The sequence below is a fragment of the Homalodisca vitripennis genome, chromosome 7, assembly GCF_021130785.1.
Source record: "Homalodisca vitripennis isolate AUS2020 chromosome 7, UT_GWSS_2.1, whole genome shotgun sequence".
In the NCBI taxonomy this organism is placed as follows: domain Eukaryota; kingdom Metazoa; phylum Arthropoda; class Insecta; order Hemiptera; family Cicadellidae; genus Homalodisca; species Homalodisca vitripennis.
In genome coordinates, this window is record NC_060213.1 from 98,052,368 (window position 1) to 98,070,962 (window position 18,595).

At 32.0% G+C, this 18,595-nt stretch overlaps 1 protein-coding gene across 2 annotated transcripts in view; it reads right to left on the bottom strand.

Moving 5' to 3' along the window:
* Positions 1 to 15,037, bottom strand: part of LOC124366090 (27 kDa hemolymph protein-like) — a 28,823-nt gene extending 13,786 nt beyond the window's left edge. The window contains exons 1-3 of one of the 2 annotated variants that reach the window (XM_046822339.1): positions 14,952 to 15,037; positions 4,817 to 5,016; positions 1,046 to 1,167 (exon numbers count right to left, since the gene is read on the bottom strand). In XM_046822339.1, coding sequence (XP_046678295.1) covers positions 1,046 to 1,167; positions 4,817 to 4,909 — 215 coding nt within the window. In that variant the 5' untranslated portion in view covers positions 4,910 to 5,016; positions 14,952 to 15,037. Of the gene's footprint in view, positions 1 to 1,045; positions 1,168 to 4,816; positions 5,017 to 9,166; positions 9,690 to 14,951 lie in introns of those variants that run through there. The other variant, XM_046822338.1, reaches the window with a different exon arrangement.
* Between the last annotated feature and the right edge of the window lie 3,558 nt (positions 15,038 to 18,595).

Here is an 18,595-nt window from a genome sequence, read left to right on the forward strand (position 1 = left end):
AAAATTTTTCTAAGGTTCTGCTTATTTCAAGATTAAACACTTTGTAACTTGTTCAATTTTATGACTTTTGGAGTGTGATTCAGCTAATGTACACTTGGGCTACATGCACATAATCCATACCGTAATATCATTTCCAAAGCAACTAGATAACATCTTTGTTGTGAATGGCATTCACAAGTGACCTTTAAACACTGCAAACAATGAGACTAAACGTGGTCAAACAAATGATAAAGAACGACTAACTACAAGTCAATGGAATTTGTTCATTGTGTTTCCTGTGGGACAATTATTTATTTGTACAAAACTGTGGTAGATATAGAGGACAAAAGATATGCTTTTCAATATGGAAACTGGAAAGTGTATGAAGATAAAGTTTCTGTTTCTTATTAAGCTTCCAATATGTCTCATTCTCGACACATCCCTATTTTTTCTTTTTTTTTTTAATAGTAGTATTAAAAATACTTGAAAACAGGCATCAAAGTTAACTAATGAACATCTGTCACGTCTTTATTCTTCTTCTGAATCTAACAGTGAAGATAATGAAGAAATTGGTTTGAACCAAACAATTGTAACAAAATAATTGTAATTGTTATACAGTAACTTTTTTATAGAAATAAGATGAGGAATGTTTTTAAGTGTTCTGTTTCATATTTTGCAAGTTATTTTAAATATAGAATTATTAAATAGGTTATTGCCATTTAAACCATTTTAGCTAACTGTTAAAATGGTGCTAATGGTGGTGTGGTGGTGCTGTGTGTTTTTTTTATTAAAGTAAAAAATGTTTCAATGCAAATTTTAAATAGTGCAATAAAAATCCCTTAGAGCTTTTTTATTTCATTTTCATTATTAATGAAATTAAAATAAGAAGGGGAGGTTTTGTAAAATTTTTGAATGGATTTGGAATACTAGTTATTTTTTCCAAAAATGATAACAGGAATATCTTGATAATATACTAATAGCAAAATAATTAAGTCATATGCTACCTGCTTTTTCGTTTACAGAGGAATTGCTACACAAATATGAACAACCATGCAGAAAAACAAACCTGCAGTATTTCCTGAACACTACGTCCAGGTTTCCTGTAGGCTTGGCGAGCTCTATCTCCTGCTTTATTTGTGAGTAATTGACAAAGTGTCGGAAACACTCCTGGATTTCTTCTTTGGCATCCTGCAACAAATAGGTGGAAATTATTTGATGTGAAATGGAACCAAATTCTATTTACAAGGAGGCTTCAAAATAGGCTGAGTTAAGATGCAGAAGCTCTACATAATCAGTACAAAAACTAATGAATTCTGGAGTACTATGATACTTAAGAAGAAAATAAAGACTCTGAGAAGCTTTTGAAAAATTCAACAATAATATAAATTTCTTTATTTAAAGTTTGTTATTGAAGATGGAAGGTTTGAAAGGATGACAGGATTTTGGACATTTGCCCTCGTTTTACAAAAGGTATATATAATACAACGTTTTGAGGATTGGAATCTATCCTCTTGGTCAGGTGGGGGAGGTATTAATACATACAAAAATAAAGAACAGAAAGGAGAAAAGAAGGGAAGAAAGGCTTTACCCTTCCCCCTCCTGTCCCAATGTAACAGATGACACTACGCGGTATCGATGAAAGAGCCGACATCGACATTCTTGTTAGTATCTCACTGTAGCCTGTGCTTGTGTGATATGTGATTCTCGAAATTGTGCTTGGGACTTCCATCCTGTGAAGTGACAACGCTTTTGGTTATGTTTGAACACTTTTCTTTCCTTTCTGTTCTTTATCTTTGTATGTATTACTACCTCCCCCACCTGACGAAGAGAATAGATTCCATTTCTTGAAAGATTGTGGTATAACTTTTGTAACATATAACAATGGCAAATGTCAAAAATCCTGTTTTATTAGTGTTTGTAATATATATGACTTCTTTAACAAACACATTTACAACAACAACATTGTTATAGAGTTTCTTGAACATCTTCTTAGTACTATTAATTCAAAATTAACACAAATAAAATAGTATAGTAAAACCAAAAAAAGATGCATAGGAGCAGGAAGGCCTAAACAGAAAGTAACAAAAGTCATATCAACCAACCCGACTTGAAGTAATTTCATCGTATGTCTTACTATATCATACAATAAAATATTATTATGATTGTAGTCAGTTTGAATACAAATTATATTACGTAATTTTCTTGTTGCCCTCATAAAAATGTCCGAGTTTTATTTTTACCATTAATTCTGACCTTTTGACTGCAAAATTAATAGAATTCTTCCTCTAACCGAAAGCAACTTATGTACCAAGTTACAAGTCTCTATCAAGAGTTATCACACAGACAGACAGACAGAAAACACAATTTTAATAGGACCCTGTTGAATCCCAAAAATAAAAATAATTAAATCACAGTTATGTGAAATGATATATTATCATTAGTAAACAAAATAACAAATTAAAAATTTCAAATCCAACAAGGAATTTATTACATTTTTAGAGCAAACATATTCAGTAATAATAACAGTTTAAGTAGAGTGCAATATTTACCATACCAACAATCACAAAAATGATAAAGGAATAAAGGAAGCATTTTAGATCATTCAGGTAGGTCTACGGAACACAACACATGAAGGCAGATTGGCTAATTTGTACAGTAGTTATTTAATACGCCTCATCACTAGAGCCTGCACATTTGACCTCTATGAACTTCCTAGATGAACTACAATCAGCTGACTCAGGTTATTCATTTGTGAATCATTAAGCAAACGAAATGACCGCAATAGAAACGATTTAACAATTAATTTGTCACTGGGAAAAAAATAAATTTTAAACTACCTATTACAAAAAGTTCAGAAAACATTGTAAATTTAATTCTACTACTGCTTTCAGTATTTATTCTTTATTTTGCATCATTTGTCTTCTGTAATTCATTTAATATTTTTCAGACACAAAATACTGGTACATTAAATTTGTATTATGTTTAATGGACCAGTAGGCTGTAGCACATTCAGAATCACGTTTGTGGTGGAAAATGGAAAAGGGAAGTATATGGACATGTCTGATCAACGTAATACCCAGGCAGATTTTAACACTAACGTATCAGACGTGATATAAAGCTCGTAAATTTCCTGACTGGCTCAATGATCCGTATTTAGACGATATTTAATATAGTACACAGTTGATATATCCGAGTAAATAGCTGCATTGAATATGTTTTGATTAATGCGGTTTTTTTCACTTCCTCGTTGGTCTTTGGAATGATAATTAACTGATGTTATGGTCTGTCAGCTAATGAATTCGTCAAGAGCTAGTTTTGCATTTGGCTAGTAGCACTGTTTACTTTGTTCTGTAATTATTGTGTTTTGATATAAAAACAAATCATAAAGCAGTGTACAATTTACATTTAATAGTGTAATAATAATCAATATTATTTCTATTTAGATGTTTCCAAAGCAATTAGTGTTTGTTTGTTTTATTGTTTTCAGTATAGTTGTCAAGTGCATAAAAGTTTGACAACCATTGTTGCCATTACTTTATTGTCTAAAAACAATATATTATACATGGTCTTTCACATGGTACAGCAAAAATATTGTTAAAAAGTAATAAATATCGACAGTTTTGAATGAAACTAACTAAATATTTTTTTTATTTTGTACAAACACATATTTTAAATATATTGCATTTTATTTTTAACAGAAAATATGTATTATACTCTTTATTTTATTGCAACAAAACAAAAATTATAATAAACTGTCAGTGGTTAGTAAAAAAATCTTTTTTCTGAAAAGCTCACAACCATACAAACATTAGGCCGGCAATTTAAGGGGGGTAACATAGCAAAATAGCCACGACACTCAAAGAGTTTATCAGTCTGCCAGATATTAGCTACAGGGTTGAAAAGCCATTAAAGTTATGCACTATACAAAACGAAGCCAAAAATGAGCTACAAAACGAAGCCAAAAATGAGCTATCTTTTTTAAAACAATGATGTGGCACTGAAAGAATTAAACTATTGAAAATCATTTAAGGAATGCTTCTTTCATCTGTAATAGTCTTTAAGTAAAATAAATCAAAGGAAATAAAACAGCTTAATATTACCTAAATCGAGATTGTAATAAAGTTATATTACAGTAATTAAATTACAAAAATGTTAAAGAGCTTCACTTGAAAAAGTTATAATCCATTACAACAATGCTTTATGATTGATAAAATTAGGTTGGAAGAGACCGATATGAAATAATATGTAAGAGTTAAAAAACAATTTGTGTGTTTTTCCTACATACATGTATCGATAATAATTACTTAGTAGCTAAACTTAATCTTGTAAAACAGTCTATTTTTGTATTCGTGATTACATACATACCGCTGGTTAGAAGAATTTCAAGCCAGTTGAATGCAACACGAGTAAAGGCCAAATAAAACTATAAAAAAAGTTTCTAACATGTCATTTACATTAAATGACTAATTACTGATCATCACAGTCAGATATATAACACAGTGGTTTGAACAAACTGAACCAATTTCTGAACTATTACATCATTTGAGTTAGCAATCTATTAGTTTTTATATAATCCTATTTACCTTACGTCTGATATTATGCAGTTGCTCTACTTTGAGTTGATATTTAAAATAAAAAGTATTATCACCTGTTATAAATTTCATAAATGTTTAACTTACATAATAGCATGGTTTTTTACTGTAGGATAATGTTGTTTTGTGTCCATAATAGCCAAAAATATAATTCACTGGCAGACGTCCTACTTTTAACTCTTGACAGTAAATAATGGTGTGTCTAGAGCTCTATATTCTGCATGTGTTGATTAATCGACTTTTACCATAACATTGGCGAAAGACTCATTGGTTCCGTAACGGTCACATCGTTCTCTCAGCAACTCCTCGCCTTCCTCCACATGAGGGATCTCGTTCATGACCAGGTCCAACGGAATGTCATCCTTGATACTAGCAGGTAAACGGTCCAATTTCTCTGACACTTTCTGCTTGACGACATCCAGCGCGTTCTCATCAAACGCCGACACTAAACAGAATCATCGTTTGATTTATTAGTCTTTATATAACCGCTGATGGAAAATTTATTTTCAATTGACTGAAATCGACAAGGAATACAAATAAAATTTATCTACCAATGTTCCCATCGTTCATGTTCACCATTAAGTAAGTTCATAATTAATAACAGAAAACAGCTCTGATTACCAAGTGCCCCTAATATCAATACATAGTTTTTATAAACATTTACTATGTTTACTATGCTTAGCATGAATTTTAATTTTTTTTTTATATATATAATTCATTTCTATATAAAAAATACTAAATGTATAACAATTTAACATGTAATGAACAATGTTATTATTTTGATTAGTTTATTTTTATTAACAAGCAGCAAGCCTTAGATCCAGTTTAATACATAAATTTAACCAATGCAAGACTTTATTTAGTTAAAGTGATTTTTTAAATTGATTTATCATTAGAATTTAATTTCAAATATCTAATTCAAAATTCCAAATTTAGTCAGGAACAAAAAAAATTACAAATACAATAACACTTCAAACCTAGCATATTTACTCTCTCTTATTGATGGTATTTAAAAAAAATTGTTCTTAAAAAAATTAACTCAAAATCTACACACTTATTATTTGTAAAAAACAAAAACAAAACAAAACAGAGTGTAACAATACTCTCTACACAAACTTAAGGATATTGTTCCATAAACCAAGAGAAGCTAAAAACTAAATATAACCAATGGTCTATTCTTTTCATTTACCATCTGTCTGTCTGTATGTGTTAAGATAAAAAAACTCAAATTTGCTACCATTATTTTTATTGCTGTCTCAAGTCTAAGCTATTAGGTACTTTATGAGATTTTGTTGTTCTTTTAGTATTTGATATCAGTGAAAGTATTTAAATCAAGTAAAGAAACTTCTTAAACTTTTTTATTTTAATAATAATTACATGAAATAATATGGTTATAAATTAAAATAATAATACGTTTACTTATGTGACCAGGTAATCTGATTTGGGATTTGCTATGGTACCCAATTTAAGTTCTGAAGAACATATTTAAATCATCTATAAGAGGACCAACCCTGTTCTGGAGTTCATAATAAGAGATAGCTTTTCTCTGTTGACTCTCAGGTTCTTCTTTATCACAACAGACAACAGAAAAATTATTGTATAAACAGCACAATTGAGGGATATTAGAATGCTGAATAACTTTATTTTCTACTTAAAAATACAGTAAAATGATTTTACTATCTAAGGATAAGATTACAATGAAAACTGACCTTAAATAGGCTAATTAAACATAAACACACACACACACACGCGCACACACACACACACACACACACACACATATAACAAATATACATATTTTAGGTGGCCCTTTTTTTGTTACATTTTCAAGAGGATAACTTCCTGAAATAGTGAAAGGAGCTCTCGAGATGCATGCATTTCACCCCCTCTTTAATAACTCTCTATGTAATATTTTGCTTCAGGAATTTAAGCAGCACTTAGTTAAAAGTTGAATACCTCTATATTTTAGTGTTAAAAAAAAAAGTTATATTATCTTTAATCACTGCACCTCTTAATCTTACAAAAGCATATGATAATGTATACATTAATACTCTTTTACCAAAATTATATACAATGAATATTCCAGCTATTATTTTTATTAAATACTTGTCATTCTGTCTGATGGGAAGAACATTTATTTTCAAAGTGAGAGGAAGAGAAATACTGACAGTTACACCTAGAGATATATCACAAGGGAATGTAATCAGCCCATTAATATTCTCTCTTTATCTTACAGATATTAACAAGTTCATAATGGAGGGAACAAGGTCTATTCAAGTACGCAAGATGACATTTTAATATATGTTACTCATGGAGCCAATAGAAGAGCATGTGAAATGCTTCTAAAAGACAGTTTGAAGAATGTATGAATCTGGGCAACCTTATGGATGTCCAGGAGCGGCACATCACTTACAGCAAATATCGAGATTCTGGGGTGCAGGAGTTAATTAAATAGGTCTAGTCTACAGTAGGAGATGACTGTTGGAGTTGGTGGGGTTCATTCCCTAGACATAAGGGTGTGCCAACCCCTGCCTGCTTTGATTGGAGAGGCTGATTCAGAGCTGGCTTCCCCTTCTTCCGAGGGGACATGACTTGAGATTAGTGCCCTAAATTCTTCCTTATGGATCTCGATAGGAGGCGGTCCCTATGCCCAACCTTACCAATCAGAATATCATGTCACTCCGAAAGCTGCGCAAAAGTCCTTATAGAACTAGGTGCAATTTCTAAGCTTCTTATGCTAAGAGAACACAAAAAGAAGAAAAAAAGCAGTACAAACAAGTGCAATTGAATTTAACAAAAATGTGTGGATAGGAATGAGTATTTTTAAACAATTTACGTCAGGTTGAGATATGGACACTTTTGCAACACACAACGATTACATCAGATGAAATTATGGTACTTTGGGATTATACCGACCACACCAGTATGAAGAACACAAAAATAGAAATTTATAGAAACAAACATGATAGAACGAAAAAAACAACTCTTCAATTACAAAATTACAAACTTACAAGCATTTCCAGGTATTGTGATCGGTATTGTTGTCGCTGTTATCTTATCATTCTCGAGAATCCTGATTACGGCAGGCCGCGCGGCATCACGTGATTTGCACGGTACATCATTGCCTTTCCATTACAATTCAATTTATATTTCTGATTAGCCCCTCTAGAATTTGATATTTTACTGATAGGTACTATCTCGAGGGATGTTTTTCTTTCGTCGACATCAGCGCGGGGCAGCACCAAAGGTGCTGCCGAAGCCCGCGCTGATGGCCGGAGGCACTCGCATTTTGGGTGGCGGAATGTGATCAAGAATAAAAACAAGTTTTGAGTGTTTTTTTAATAAAAAGTTTAGTTTGGTAAATGTTTGTTTTTGTTGAATTTTTGTGTTTGGAGAAATGTAGAGGTAAAACACGGAAGTACAACAAAGCGATGCACCAGCTGAACGGGCGGCGAGACTCTGCAATCACGTTATCTACTAGACGCTCGACTTTGACCTCTGTCTGAGGATGGGGAGGTGTTTGCGATAAGACAATTCCTGTTTTATATTGACGAAATATTGTTCTACGCTAATCTAGTAATCAGTAGAAACGAAATGTGAAATAACGATTCATGTCTGGGTGTGGTCGGTATAATCCCAAAGTACCGAAATTATTAGATGGCTCTAATTGTAGAAAAATGTAGGGGTGGTGTAGGAGGGGTGTTGTAGTTGATCCAATGAATATGTCGGGTATATTATATGTTTGAAAAATTGAGAGTAAAATGTTTATTACACGACATTAACCCTTCTTCAAACAGATCATTAGCATCTTCAGGAAAATATTTATATGTTAATTTCCAAGATTGAAAACAAGTTAGAATGCATGGTTATGTTTCTGTTATGTTTTATGCTATGTTACGTTTTAGATATTTATTTTTGTTGATAATCTATATTTTTATATGCAAGTTAAAATTTGTTGTTCTTGTCGGGTTGCATTGTTGTTACCGTACATTTTTTTATATCTATATACTGTAGTAACTTAATAGGAACTGCATGTCTTCTTCAAACTTGCAAATTTGTATAATTTATAAGTTAGCATATTTACTAATTAATATTTAAAGAAGTATTGTCGTTTTGCTAACTTCTATTATGCATGTACTTATTGTAATAAATAGTAATGATGGCTGCTGCTGTTGGAAATAAATAAATAAACAAACAAGGAAAACCATATTTTATTTGAAATATCCATTACGTTATTTTGTCTGACATTTATTTTTTAGTCTTTGAAAGTTTGCTTTCAGTCGTTTGGATAGTCAAATCATTCGATAATCATAATCCGATTGTGTTGGTTGCCGCTTATTATACTGCAGCCGTATCGTACTCTACCCGGTATTTCTAATTAATAATAGGTAGGCCTAATTTGATTTAATATTTTTAGGCTAATTAAAAATATTTTATTTTTATTTAGTATTTTAGTAAAATTTATATTGATTTATTGATTCTCTTTTTCAATATATTAAGTACTGATGATTATTATACTAAGCAATATTAAAATCAAGTCCACTTATAAAACTCTGCCCACAAACACTAGAAGATAGGCTAAATGGCAGACTTACCTAACAATAGAAGTGACAACAGAAGTATAAATTGTTTCATGACTGGTTTAAAGCTTAGTTACCACTGTTTTTTGTAAATTATTATAACAGAAATCTTTTGATTAATCCAAAAATGTACTGATCTGTTCACCAAGTCACTACTAATTTGATTATGTTGAATTTCATTCCACTATTAAATAGAAAAAAAAAACACTTTCACTTCACCAAAATCACTTTTATAAGAACACAATATAGTTATTTAATTCTGATAAAAGATTCTCAAGGGCCTTAGGCCTACTCAGGGACACTAAATAGAATAAAAATGATAAATACAAGAGAAACAAATGAGTTTAAGTACAATGATGGTTTCTTATCTTTGTATGTGAATATAGAATACAAAATATTTAGATTGAAGTCTTGATCGAACTCATAACAAAACTTGAACCTTCAACTAATAATAAGAACAAGTAGACATTCTGATCTGACAGAACAGAAACAATCCTCTCAGTCTCAGTCTCAGCTAAGCACAACGTAGATATGTAGGATGTAGCAGACAAGCACAGCAGCAGCTGGAGGATCGGATTGCATTGCAGATGATAGCCAATGTTGCCAACAAGATTACTTCAAAAGTTACCCACAACAACTGGAATTGTTCGCAATTACCCACATCAACAAGGCACTGTCCTTTTCTATACCTTTGATTTTTAGAAAAGAATCCCGATAAGCTACTTAAGCTATTGCTAAACAAATTATTGTAAAGTGCAGAAGATTATTCGTCCAGCATACGTCAAATTTCGCATTTACACTTTATTATACTATTACTACGTATTTACTACTTAAGCAGGTATCAAAACAATTCACTTTCCTTGTTTGTTTGTGAACTGAAACTGTGTAGATGATAGCAGTTGCACAACCGTGTTCCTCCTTATTTATTTATCCCAACGGTTACCACTAGTTTCCTACAATAATATACAATTTAATGTTTACGTCACAATATCTGCAATCTGATCTCTTCGACAGGTGGATAACAAATTAATCAATCAATCAATCAATTCTTTATTGTCATTAAACAACATACAACATTGTAATAGACATTGTCAAATAGGAACATAAAATATACTCTATGCTAAAAATTTAAATATAAATATAAAGGCCTACCTACAACATAAAACATATAAAATATTAGACTAGAATGGTAGGCTATGTACAATTGTTAAAACTTAAGGTCACTCATGTCAGCAGTTCCCCAGTCCTCAACACAATAAAAGGCTTTAATTTTTAACCAATTTTGTAAAACTTTTTTAAAATTATGTACAGTAACATTCCTAGCAGCTAATGGTAACTTATTAAACAGTTTGACCCCAATGTAACCATAACTGTGTTGTGTTTTACTTAGTCTAACATATTTACAATCAATTAGGCCCTTATTTCTAGTGTTATGCTCATGGCAACTACCTCTTAGGTTATATTCATCCAAATGTTCTTTAACATAGATCAGACATTGGAGAATATACATTGAGGGAACAGTAAATATGCCTAGCTCTGTAAAATGTGATCTACAGCCAGTGGTGTAGTGAGGCCGGAGCGCTCCGGCACAGCTTTTAAGAAGCGGAGCGTCGCTCCGGCATTAGCATTTATAGAGCCGTAGCTGTGAACTGGAGCGCCACCCGCCTATAAAAAGTGGTAGGCGGGTGACGGGTCGCTGGATAATAAAAAGGCCAGAAACAAACCCGCATCACTTATATGTCCGTTGAGTGGTATCAAGGTAATTGTATGCGCTGTGCAATAGACAATTCTTGTAACTCGCAACTAGCGCCTTCATAAAAATTAGGATGCTCTCGCACTCTCCCTCTCACCCTCCCCATGACAGGTGTGCCACACCACCCCGCCCGTCCATCTCCTACTAACTGCAGGAAGTGTATACTTACACAGACAGGTCGAGACTTGTTATTCGCGTTCCCGGTCTCTATGTTGTGAGTGCTTGTATTAAGCTGTTATCGTCGAAAGTCTTAGTCGTAGTGGTTGAGTTCAAACAGCGTACCATATATACTGTTAGTTTTGTTTGAGTTGAGTCCTCTATAATACATTAAATGTATAATACAAATTTTGTGAAAGCCTATACTAATCTTTTAATTATTAGTTAGTGAATTTTGTGAAGTGATAAAACCAAAACCTAAACAAAAATATATAACGTCATTTTTTAGTGCCCCTAATATGACTGACTCAAATCCTGTGCCTGGAACATCAAATCCAAAAGCTAAAATTAAAATAAGTAACCTCGCTGAGCCTGAGCCTAATGAAAAGGAAGTTCGAGCAGATGACCCTCCCCCAGAACACAGTGGCCTGAAATATGGACAGAAGATATGTGGGGAGAGAAAGAAGGCGGCTTTTCCTTGGATAGACTCAAAGGAAGGTAAATTAGTCTGTAAAATTTGTTTTGAAGTCGGTAATTTGGGAGCCTACAAAAAAGAACATGTTTCGCTTTCTTATGAGTGGCGTTCGTACAAAGTTTGTTTTTATGGCTCAAATAGAACAAATCAACTCAAATCTTTGAGCAAAAAATATTATTGAACATAAACAGTCGGAAAGCTCACCAAATCGCTCAAACAATTATTGACAAATCAAACAAACATTCGATGCCACAAGTAATTGATCAAATGAATCAAGCTCAGCTCGATTCAACTAAGGCTGTGTTTAGATCGGCATATTTTATTGCTCAAAACGACCGTCCGTACAGCGACCATTTCGGATTACTTGAGCTACAAAAACTAAATGGGGTAGATTGTGGCGTAGGCCTTCATTCAAGGTATAGCGCGGTCGAAATAATAGATCATATTTCAAAGGAAATGAAAATGCGCATTTTGAATCAAGTAAAGGAAATTTCCGGAAAAGTGTCAATAATCATTGATGAATACACTAGCATTAGTTCTAAATCCGTCCTCATTGTAATATTTAAGATGTGAATTTAGCAAGGATAAATCACCAAGTACTTTATTTTTTTGGACTTAGTCGAGCTTTCTGATCAAAAAACTGAGACAGATTTTAACAGTGTTCACCAGTGCCTTGAAGGATATGGTTTTAATGGCGAGTACTTAAAACAAAACTTGGTTTCCTTTACAAGCGACGCGACGAAGCGAACGCCATGTTGGGAAAGCACTCAGTGTAGCAAGGAGATTTTTATCTGTTTACCCTAATATTATCATATGGCACTGTATGAATCACAGACTGGAACTGGCTATTGGGGATGCCATAAGTGAATTAGCCGGGGGTAACCAGTCATTCATGGATAAACTTTATTCATTGTACAGCACATCTCCAAAGAATAAGCGAGAGTTAAAAGAATATGCACAGGAGCTCGATATTCAAATGAATAAAATCGGCAGAATTTTAAGCACGAGGTGGGTAGCAAGCAGTTTTTTCGTACTGTTTCAGCCGTGTGGTTTGGTTATCAAAGCCTTAGCCAGCCACTTCTCCAAAGCGATGGATGATCCTGAGAGAACATCCACTTATAGATGCAAATATAATGGTTTATTGAAGAAGCTGACTTTCCATAAGTTTTTTGTTAAACTTAGCATTTATGTATGACATTCTTGCTGAATTGGCTTTGTTGTCTGAAAGTCTGGAAAACAGAAGCACGTCCCTTGTATTTGCAGACAAACTGATTCTTAGATCAATCAGATATCTGGAATCTTTGAAAGAAAAACCTGGGACAAGAGTTTCTGGAGGCTCAAGTCACTATTAAGGAAGGCTGTTTTTGCATCTGTAAAGTTAAATGAAAACCCTAAAATCGTATCATTTAATTGTGAGCAGTTGATTTCTAGTGTAATCAGCAACTTAAAGAAGAGAATGCGAAGAAAATCGTCAAGAACGAGGATTTTGTAGAGCAACTAAAAGTTTTTGGAACCCGAATACTGGCCTACTGATATTTTAACCTGGGTTTGGCCAAACTCAAGTGGAGCAGCTATGCAAACGCTTCAAGTTGAACATCAACAAGCTGTGACTGCTTACAGGGATTACTTGGACAACAGCAGGCGGGTACCTGATGGACTGCAAGAGCTTATAAACTGCACTAAAATAATACCCTGTAGTTCCGCTGACTGTGAAAGAGGGTTCATCAGTATGAATAACATCCCTCACACCATTAAGGAACTCATTGACAGTAAGTGATGTCTCAGCCCTAATGTTTTTAAAACTCCAAGGTCTCCCGCTCCGCAGATGGAAGCCTGACCTCTATGTCATGACATAGGCTAAGAAGACATCGTTCAGCAGCCGACACCCAAACAAGAATAGCAGAACCTCCGAGGAAAAGAAATGGGGGATGAAAAAAGGAGAGGAATTTTGGGACATGCTTTAGAGGTTATCGCACAATATTCATGTTCGCGTTACCGTTGAAAATATGTAAAAATGTTACTTTTACAATATTTAATAGTTTTTACAATGCATTTTTTACGGTATTCTTTTTTAAGGCTGCAATAATGTATTAGCACGTCAGCACAGTAATTTTTCAAAGTATGTCTAAAATCATAGCTTATCTGTTTGTCATTACAAATTGTGTTAGCCTAGTTTACGAAATAAAATGTCCTTTATTAATAATCAAAAAGATTTTTATTGCTATACCCAGCAACTCGAAGCTCCCATGTTATAAAGTATATTTCATAAATTAACCAGAATAATATAAAATTTATTACAATCGCTCTAGTTTAAGTGGGTAAAACGACAGTTTAAGTGGAAGTCTGCAAATGTAACGCCGCCGTCGGGAACGCCAAGCTGACGACATATACCCGACCCCGGCGAGGGGGCGGGGGAATCTTCGCGATAGCACACCTATTTATACTTACACCATGGTCGCTCCGGTACAGGTAAATTCGGCACTACACCACTGTCTACAGCTATCCAGAAAGCCAATACCTGAAACACATCTGATTGCTCGCTTTTGCCATTTAAAAACCTCCTTTGCACCAGGGGCGTTTCCCCACAGGATTAGGCCATACAATATGTGCGAGTGGAAAAAGGCATAGTATGCATTTATGACTAAACTGTCATTTGTGTACTGTTTTAGTTTACTTAGTAGGAAAACTACTCTAGATAAGCGAGTACACAAGTTACTTGTGTGATGATGCCAGCCCAATTTACAGTCTAATGTAATTCCTAACAATTTCACAGTCTTATCATCTAAGTTACATAAACTAAATACAATTTCCTCTGTTTTACTACTATTTACAGACAATTGATTGGCACAGAACCATAGGTTAGATCTCTCAACCATATAGTTTTTAACAACACAGTTAGTTTCAGAATTAGCGCTTGAAGTTAACAGTGTCGTGTCATCTGCATATAAAATACATTTATCAGGGATAAAAGCAGGTAGATCATTGACAAATATCACAAACAGAAACACATTAACACATTTGTTGAGCTCCTCTTTACCAAAATTTCTTCCTGACTTCTCTTGATCACTTTAAACTGACATTGGAGGAATCCATGGTACAAGGCAGAACATTTATATGATGCTGAATCAGAATAGCTGAGTGTTTAATTGTGTGATGGAATCAATAGACCTGACACAAAAGTGATTAGATCTTATTCTGATGAGTACTCGAAAGTTGACAAGGTTCAGAAGTATTGTTAGTCCAGATAGAGTTAACTATACGATACAGAAAATACACATATATAACAAATATTCTAAACTCGAGAGTTTTAGTAGTGAGATTAAGGAAGAAGTGTGTCAATCTCTGGTAAACTTTACTTTATGTATATGTAAAATACATAACGATAGTATATATATAATTATTCACTTTTATATTACCTGTGTATATTAAACATTTGTATACATAATGTTACTGGAAATCGGATTCCTTTTGGGAATATAGGTCCGAGTCCTACCAACTGCGCCAAAGAAAGATTATTAGCTATCAGTGGAATGCACAATACAAAGAACAAATGTAATTCCCTATATTTTTAAGCTATATAAAAAGTAAACATATACAGGGCACAACCTAAATTCATATATATTTGTTTCATTATGTATATATTGTTTTGTTTACTGGTTGCATATTCTATTGTTTTTGTTTTTGTCTACTAATTAGTTTCTTTGGTCAATTGTTATGCATGTAGATAAAATTGAAACTTACTTGTTGAAATGGTTATGCCGTTGAAATAATAAAAATAAAAAATAAAATAAAATAAAAAAACCATTTTAAGAATACAAACATATGGCATGAATTGTAGAAAATCAAAGACAATATGGTATACTGTACAAGTAATTAGTGATACGGATTAATACTATTTCTCTTAATGTCTCTTTTCTTTTTACTCTTTGCTTCTAACCTCTTTATTGCCACTCCTATTGGCTTTTGCTTTACTTACTAGCTAAAGCTTCTGTCAACAGCTACTAGATAGCAGCACATTTTATCTGGAAGATGCATGATTTTAATTATAGTTTTATTAAATTATAATTTTATATTTGTTCTGTATTTTAAACAACCATATAAACATGAAGTTTTTAACCCCAGTATAGTGTTTAAGTTTTGTGTGTAGTAACTCAAGAAAGATTGTGAATTTTTACTTCTTTTTAGACCAGTTCTCGGTGCAGTTTATACGTTTTTGTTTTATTAAATATAATGGGTACCATGATAGGATCGATCCTTTCGAGATTCAAATGGGGATGATGATTGGGTAAAATGCACGTTTTGATACGTGAATCCTGAGCCTATACTTGTTACGACTTTATCAGGCCAAACCCATCTGACCTTATGAATTCTCAAAGGAGATGTTTGAACATTATGAAAGAATTGATCCTTATCGGTTACTAGGTCGGGGCATATTCAACTAACCTAGTACCACTATGTTTCATTTTCAAATATTATGTAGCCTAATTTATATTAAAGTGCATCTAATTAAATAAAAATATGTTCCATAAGAATTACACACTTAGTTTTTTTTTATATTTAGGTTAGAACAATAAATGTTAATTTTTAGAGAGAGAGCTGCAAATATTTTTGGGCCTAAACTGGCCTAGGAGCCCAAGTAAAGGAAATCCGCTAAATAATCCAACTTATTAATATGAAGTATTATTTGTAATATTAATTAACAGCATAAATTATTTACTATTGTTATAATCTTAACAGTTGCAATTAGTAAATTGTACTATTGTACCTTTGATTTTTAAGAATGTTAAGATCAATTTTTAAGGGAAGTGGAGGTCTTAAATAACAAAATAATGTTTTATACTGTTAGTTTTTCATTGTTATTTATAGCTTAGAATGAATCTCCTATTTAATTTGGTATACAATGCTATTATATCTAAAATTTGTGAGCTGGCTAAAACGTAAATAAAACTAAAGCATGTATCACTATTTCGTCAGTTTTAATTCTTCATAGCATTTTGAATACCCTAAAAATATTAAAAAGAAGTGAAAAAAGTCAGGAAAAGTAAAAATCTACTGAAATGAAACTGGCATATCTGTTTGAAGAGATGCTGCAGAACCTGTATGCTTTAGGAATGTACTCACAGGTGTAGTTAACCTACCTGTAGGCTTATAAATGTTTTGGGATTTATTGAAAATTGATCTTTATTTAATATAAAAATACCATTTGAGATATTAACCTGATTTTTAATACATGTTTAATGTAGTACCATGCAACTGTGGAAACTACAAAATGTGGTATTTAATATCATTAATGAAATCTAAAGTATTACAAATTTAAATTTTATATTAGTTTTTAAAATATAAGCATTTAAAGTCTTTAGCATTTAGGAAATCCACTTATTTATAAAGGTTCTTCTTACTAAATAAAAAGGTGTAATAAATTATTTAAAACACTCCCTGAGAAATTATTAAAATTACAAAGATAGTGCAAAGTTCTCCCCTTAAAGTATTGGATTAGATGAATTCTTTTCCTGTTATAGTCAACTGGATTACAAACAATACAGTACATAACTTATGGCTAAAACTCTTTATTTTTAAAATGAATTCTTTAAGTTAATGTATCAAAGCTCAACATTAATTTCATAAGATGGTAAAAAGCATGAATAAATTGTATTATTCACAAGACTTATATTACAGTATATAATGCAATCCTCAGTGTATAATGCTTTAAAAAATTACAGTTAGATCAATTATTAAACCAATCATGAAACAATTTATGCTTCTGTTTTCATTTCTATTGTTAGGTAAGTCTGTCATTTATCTGCCAGTTTTTGTGGGCATAGTTTTATAAGTGGAGCCGATTTTTATGTCACTTAGTAAAATAATCATCTTACTATAATTAATCAACTTAGTATAATTAATGTAATGAAAAACAGAAGAAATATAATAAGTTGTAACTAAAACACTAAAGAAAAATCAAATATTTTAAATTAGCCTAAAAGAATTAATTTAGGTTGCAGATAATAAGTGCAGACAACAACACATTTTAGAATGATATTGTATCTTGTTTTAAAAGTGACTTTATCTTAACCCGTTGACTCATTAATATCACTGGTAAATAAATACACATTTTCCTATATTAATTTTATTCTTGCGAGGCTTTTCAGAATTAATAATTCCATTATCAGGCAACTTCACAAATGAATAAAAACTTTTGACTCTTGTTTTGTTTTAAGTTAAATATTCAAAATCTTTATTTAATAACACAGCATAATACATAACTTATTATAGAATACATACATTTTTTAAACGCATTGAAAAGGTAAAAAATATTATTAATTTTTGTAGTTTATGACATTAGGTACATAAGACAAAACATTTTGCCACTGCAGTGTTTTTAATTCAAACCTAATAGCTAATTATAAAAGTAAGTAGTTAGAGATATGTAGGTTAAAATATGAAGTTGTAAACTAAGTTTTCCAAAAATGATAACTTAAATTTTTACCTATTTTAAATCACAAAATGTCCTTAGTGACAGTTATGTTATTTTTAAACAATTCCAAATGCATATAATCATATTAGAATGAAAGTATAAAACGTAAATTATTCTTAATAAAACAAAAACATAAAACATAGAATTCATAGAAATTTCCAATTAAAAACGATAGTCACTGATAAGTATGATTAGGTAAACTTAAGGGATAAACAAGTTTTTGCATCTTTGACAAATCAAAATTTAGTATTTTCAATTCATTTCGCTTCTTGTTTCAAAACCTTGGAGTCAAAATGAAGGCTATTTTTAAACACATTAAGGTCAGTTCGATCATTTATGTCATTTAATTGGTATAAGAGATAATAAAGTCGTTTTCTGAAAAGAGCATTCAATTTTGTATAATCAATTAGCAGATAAATTTGTGAAATTGGAATGTTCATGAAAGAATAAATTCAAAATAATGAACATGAATGTTATATAATTTACTCCATGTAAACATAACTAGATCATCTGTTATTTTTAAAGAAGATATTAAGTAATTGTTTATACATTCTGGTTGAATATTTAAGGTTATCTAGTTGAATTTTG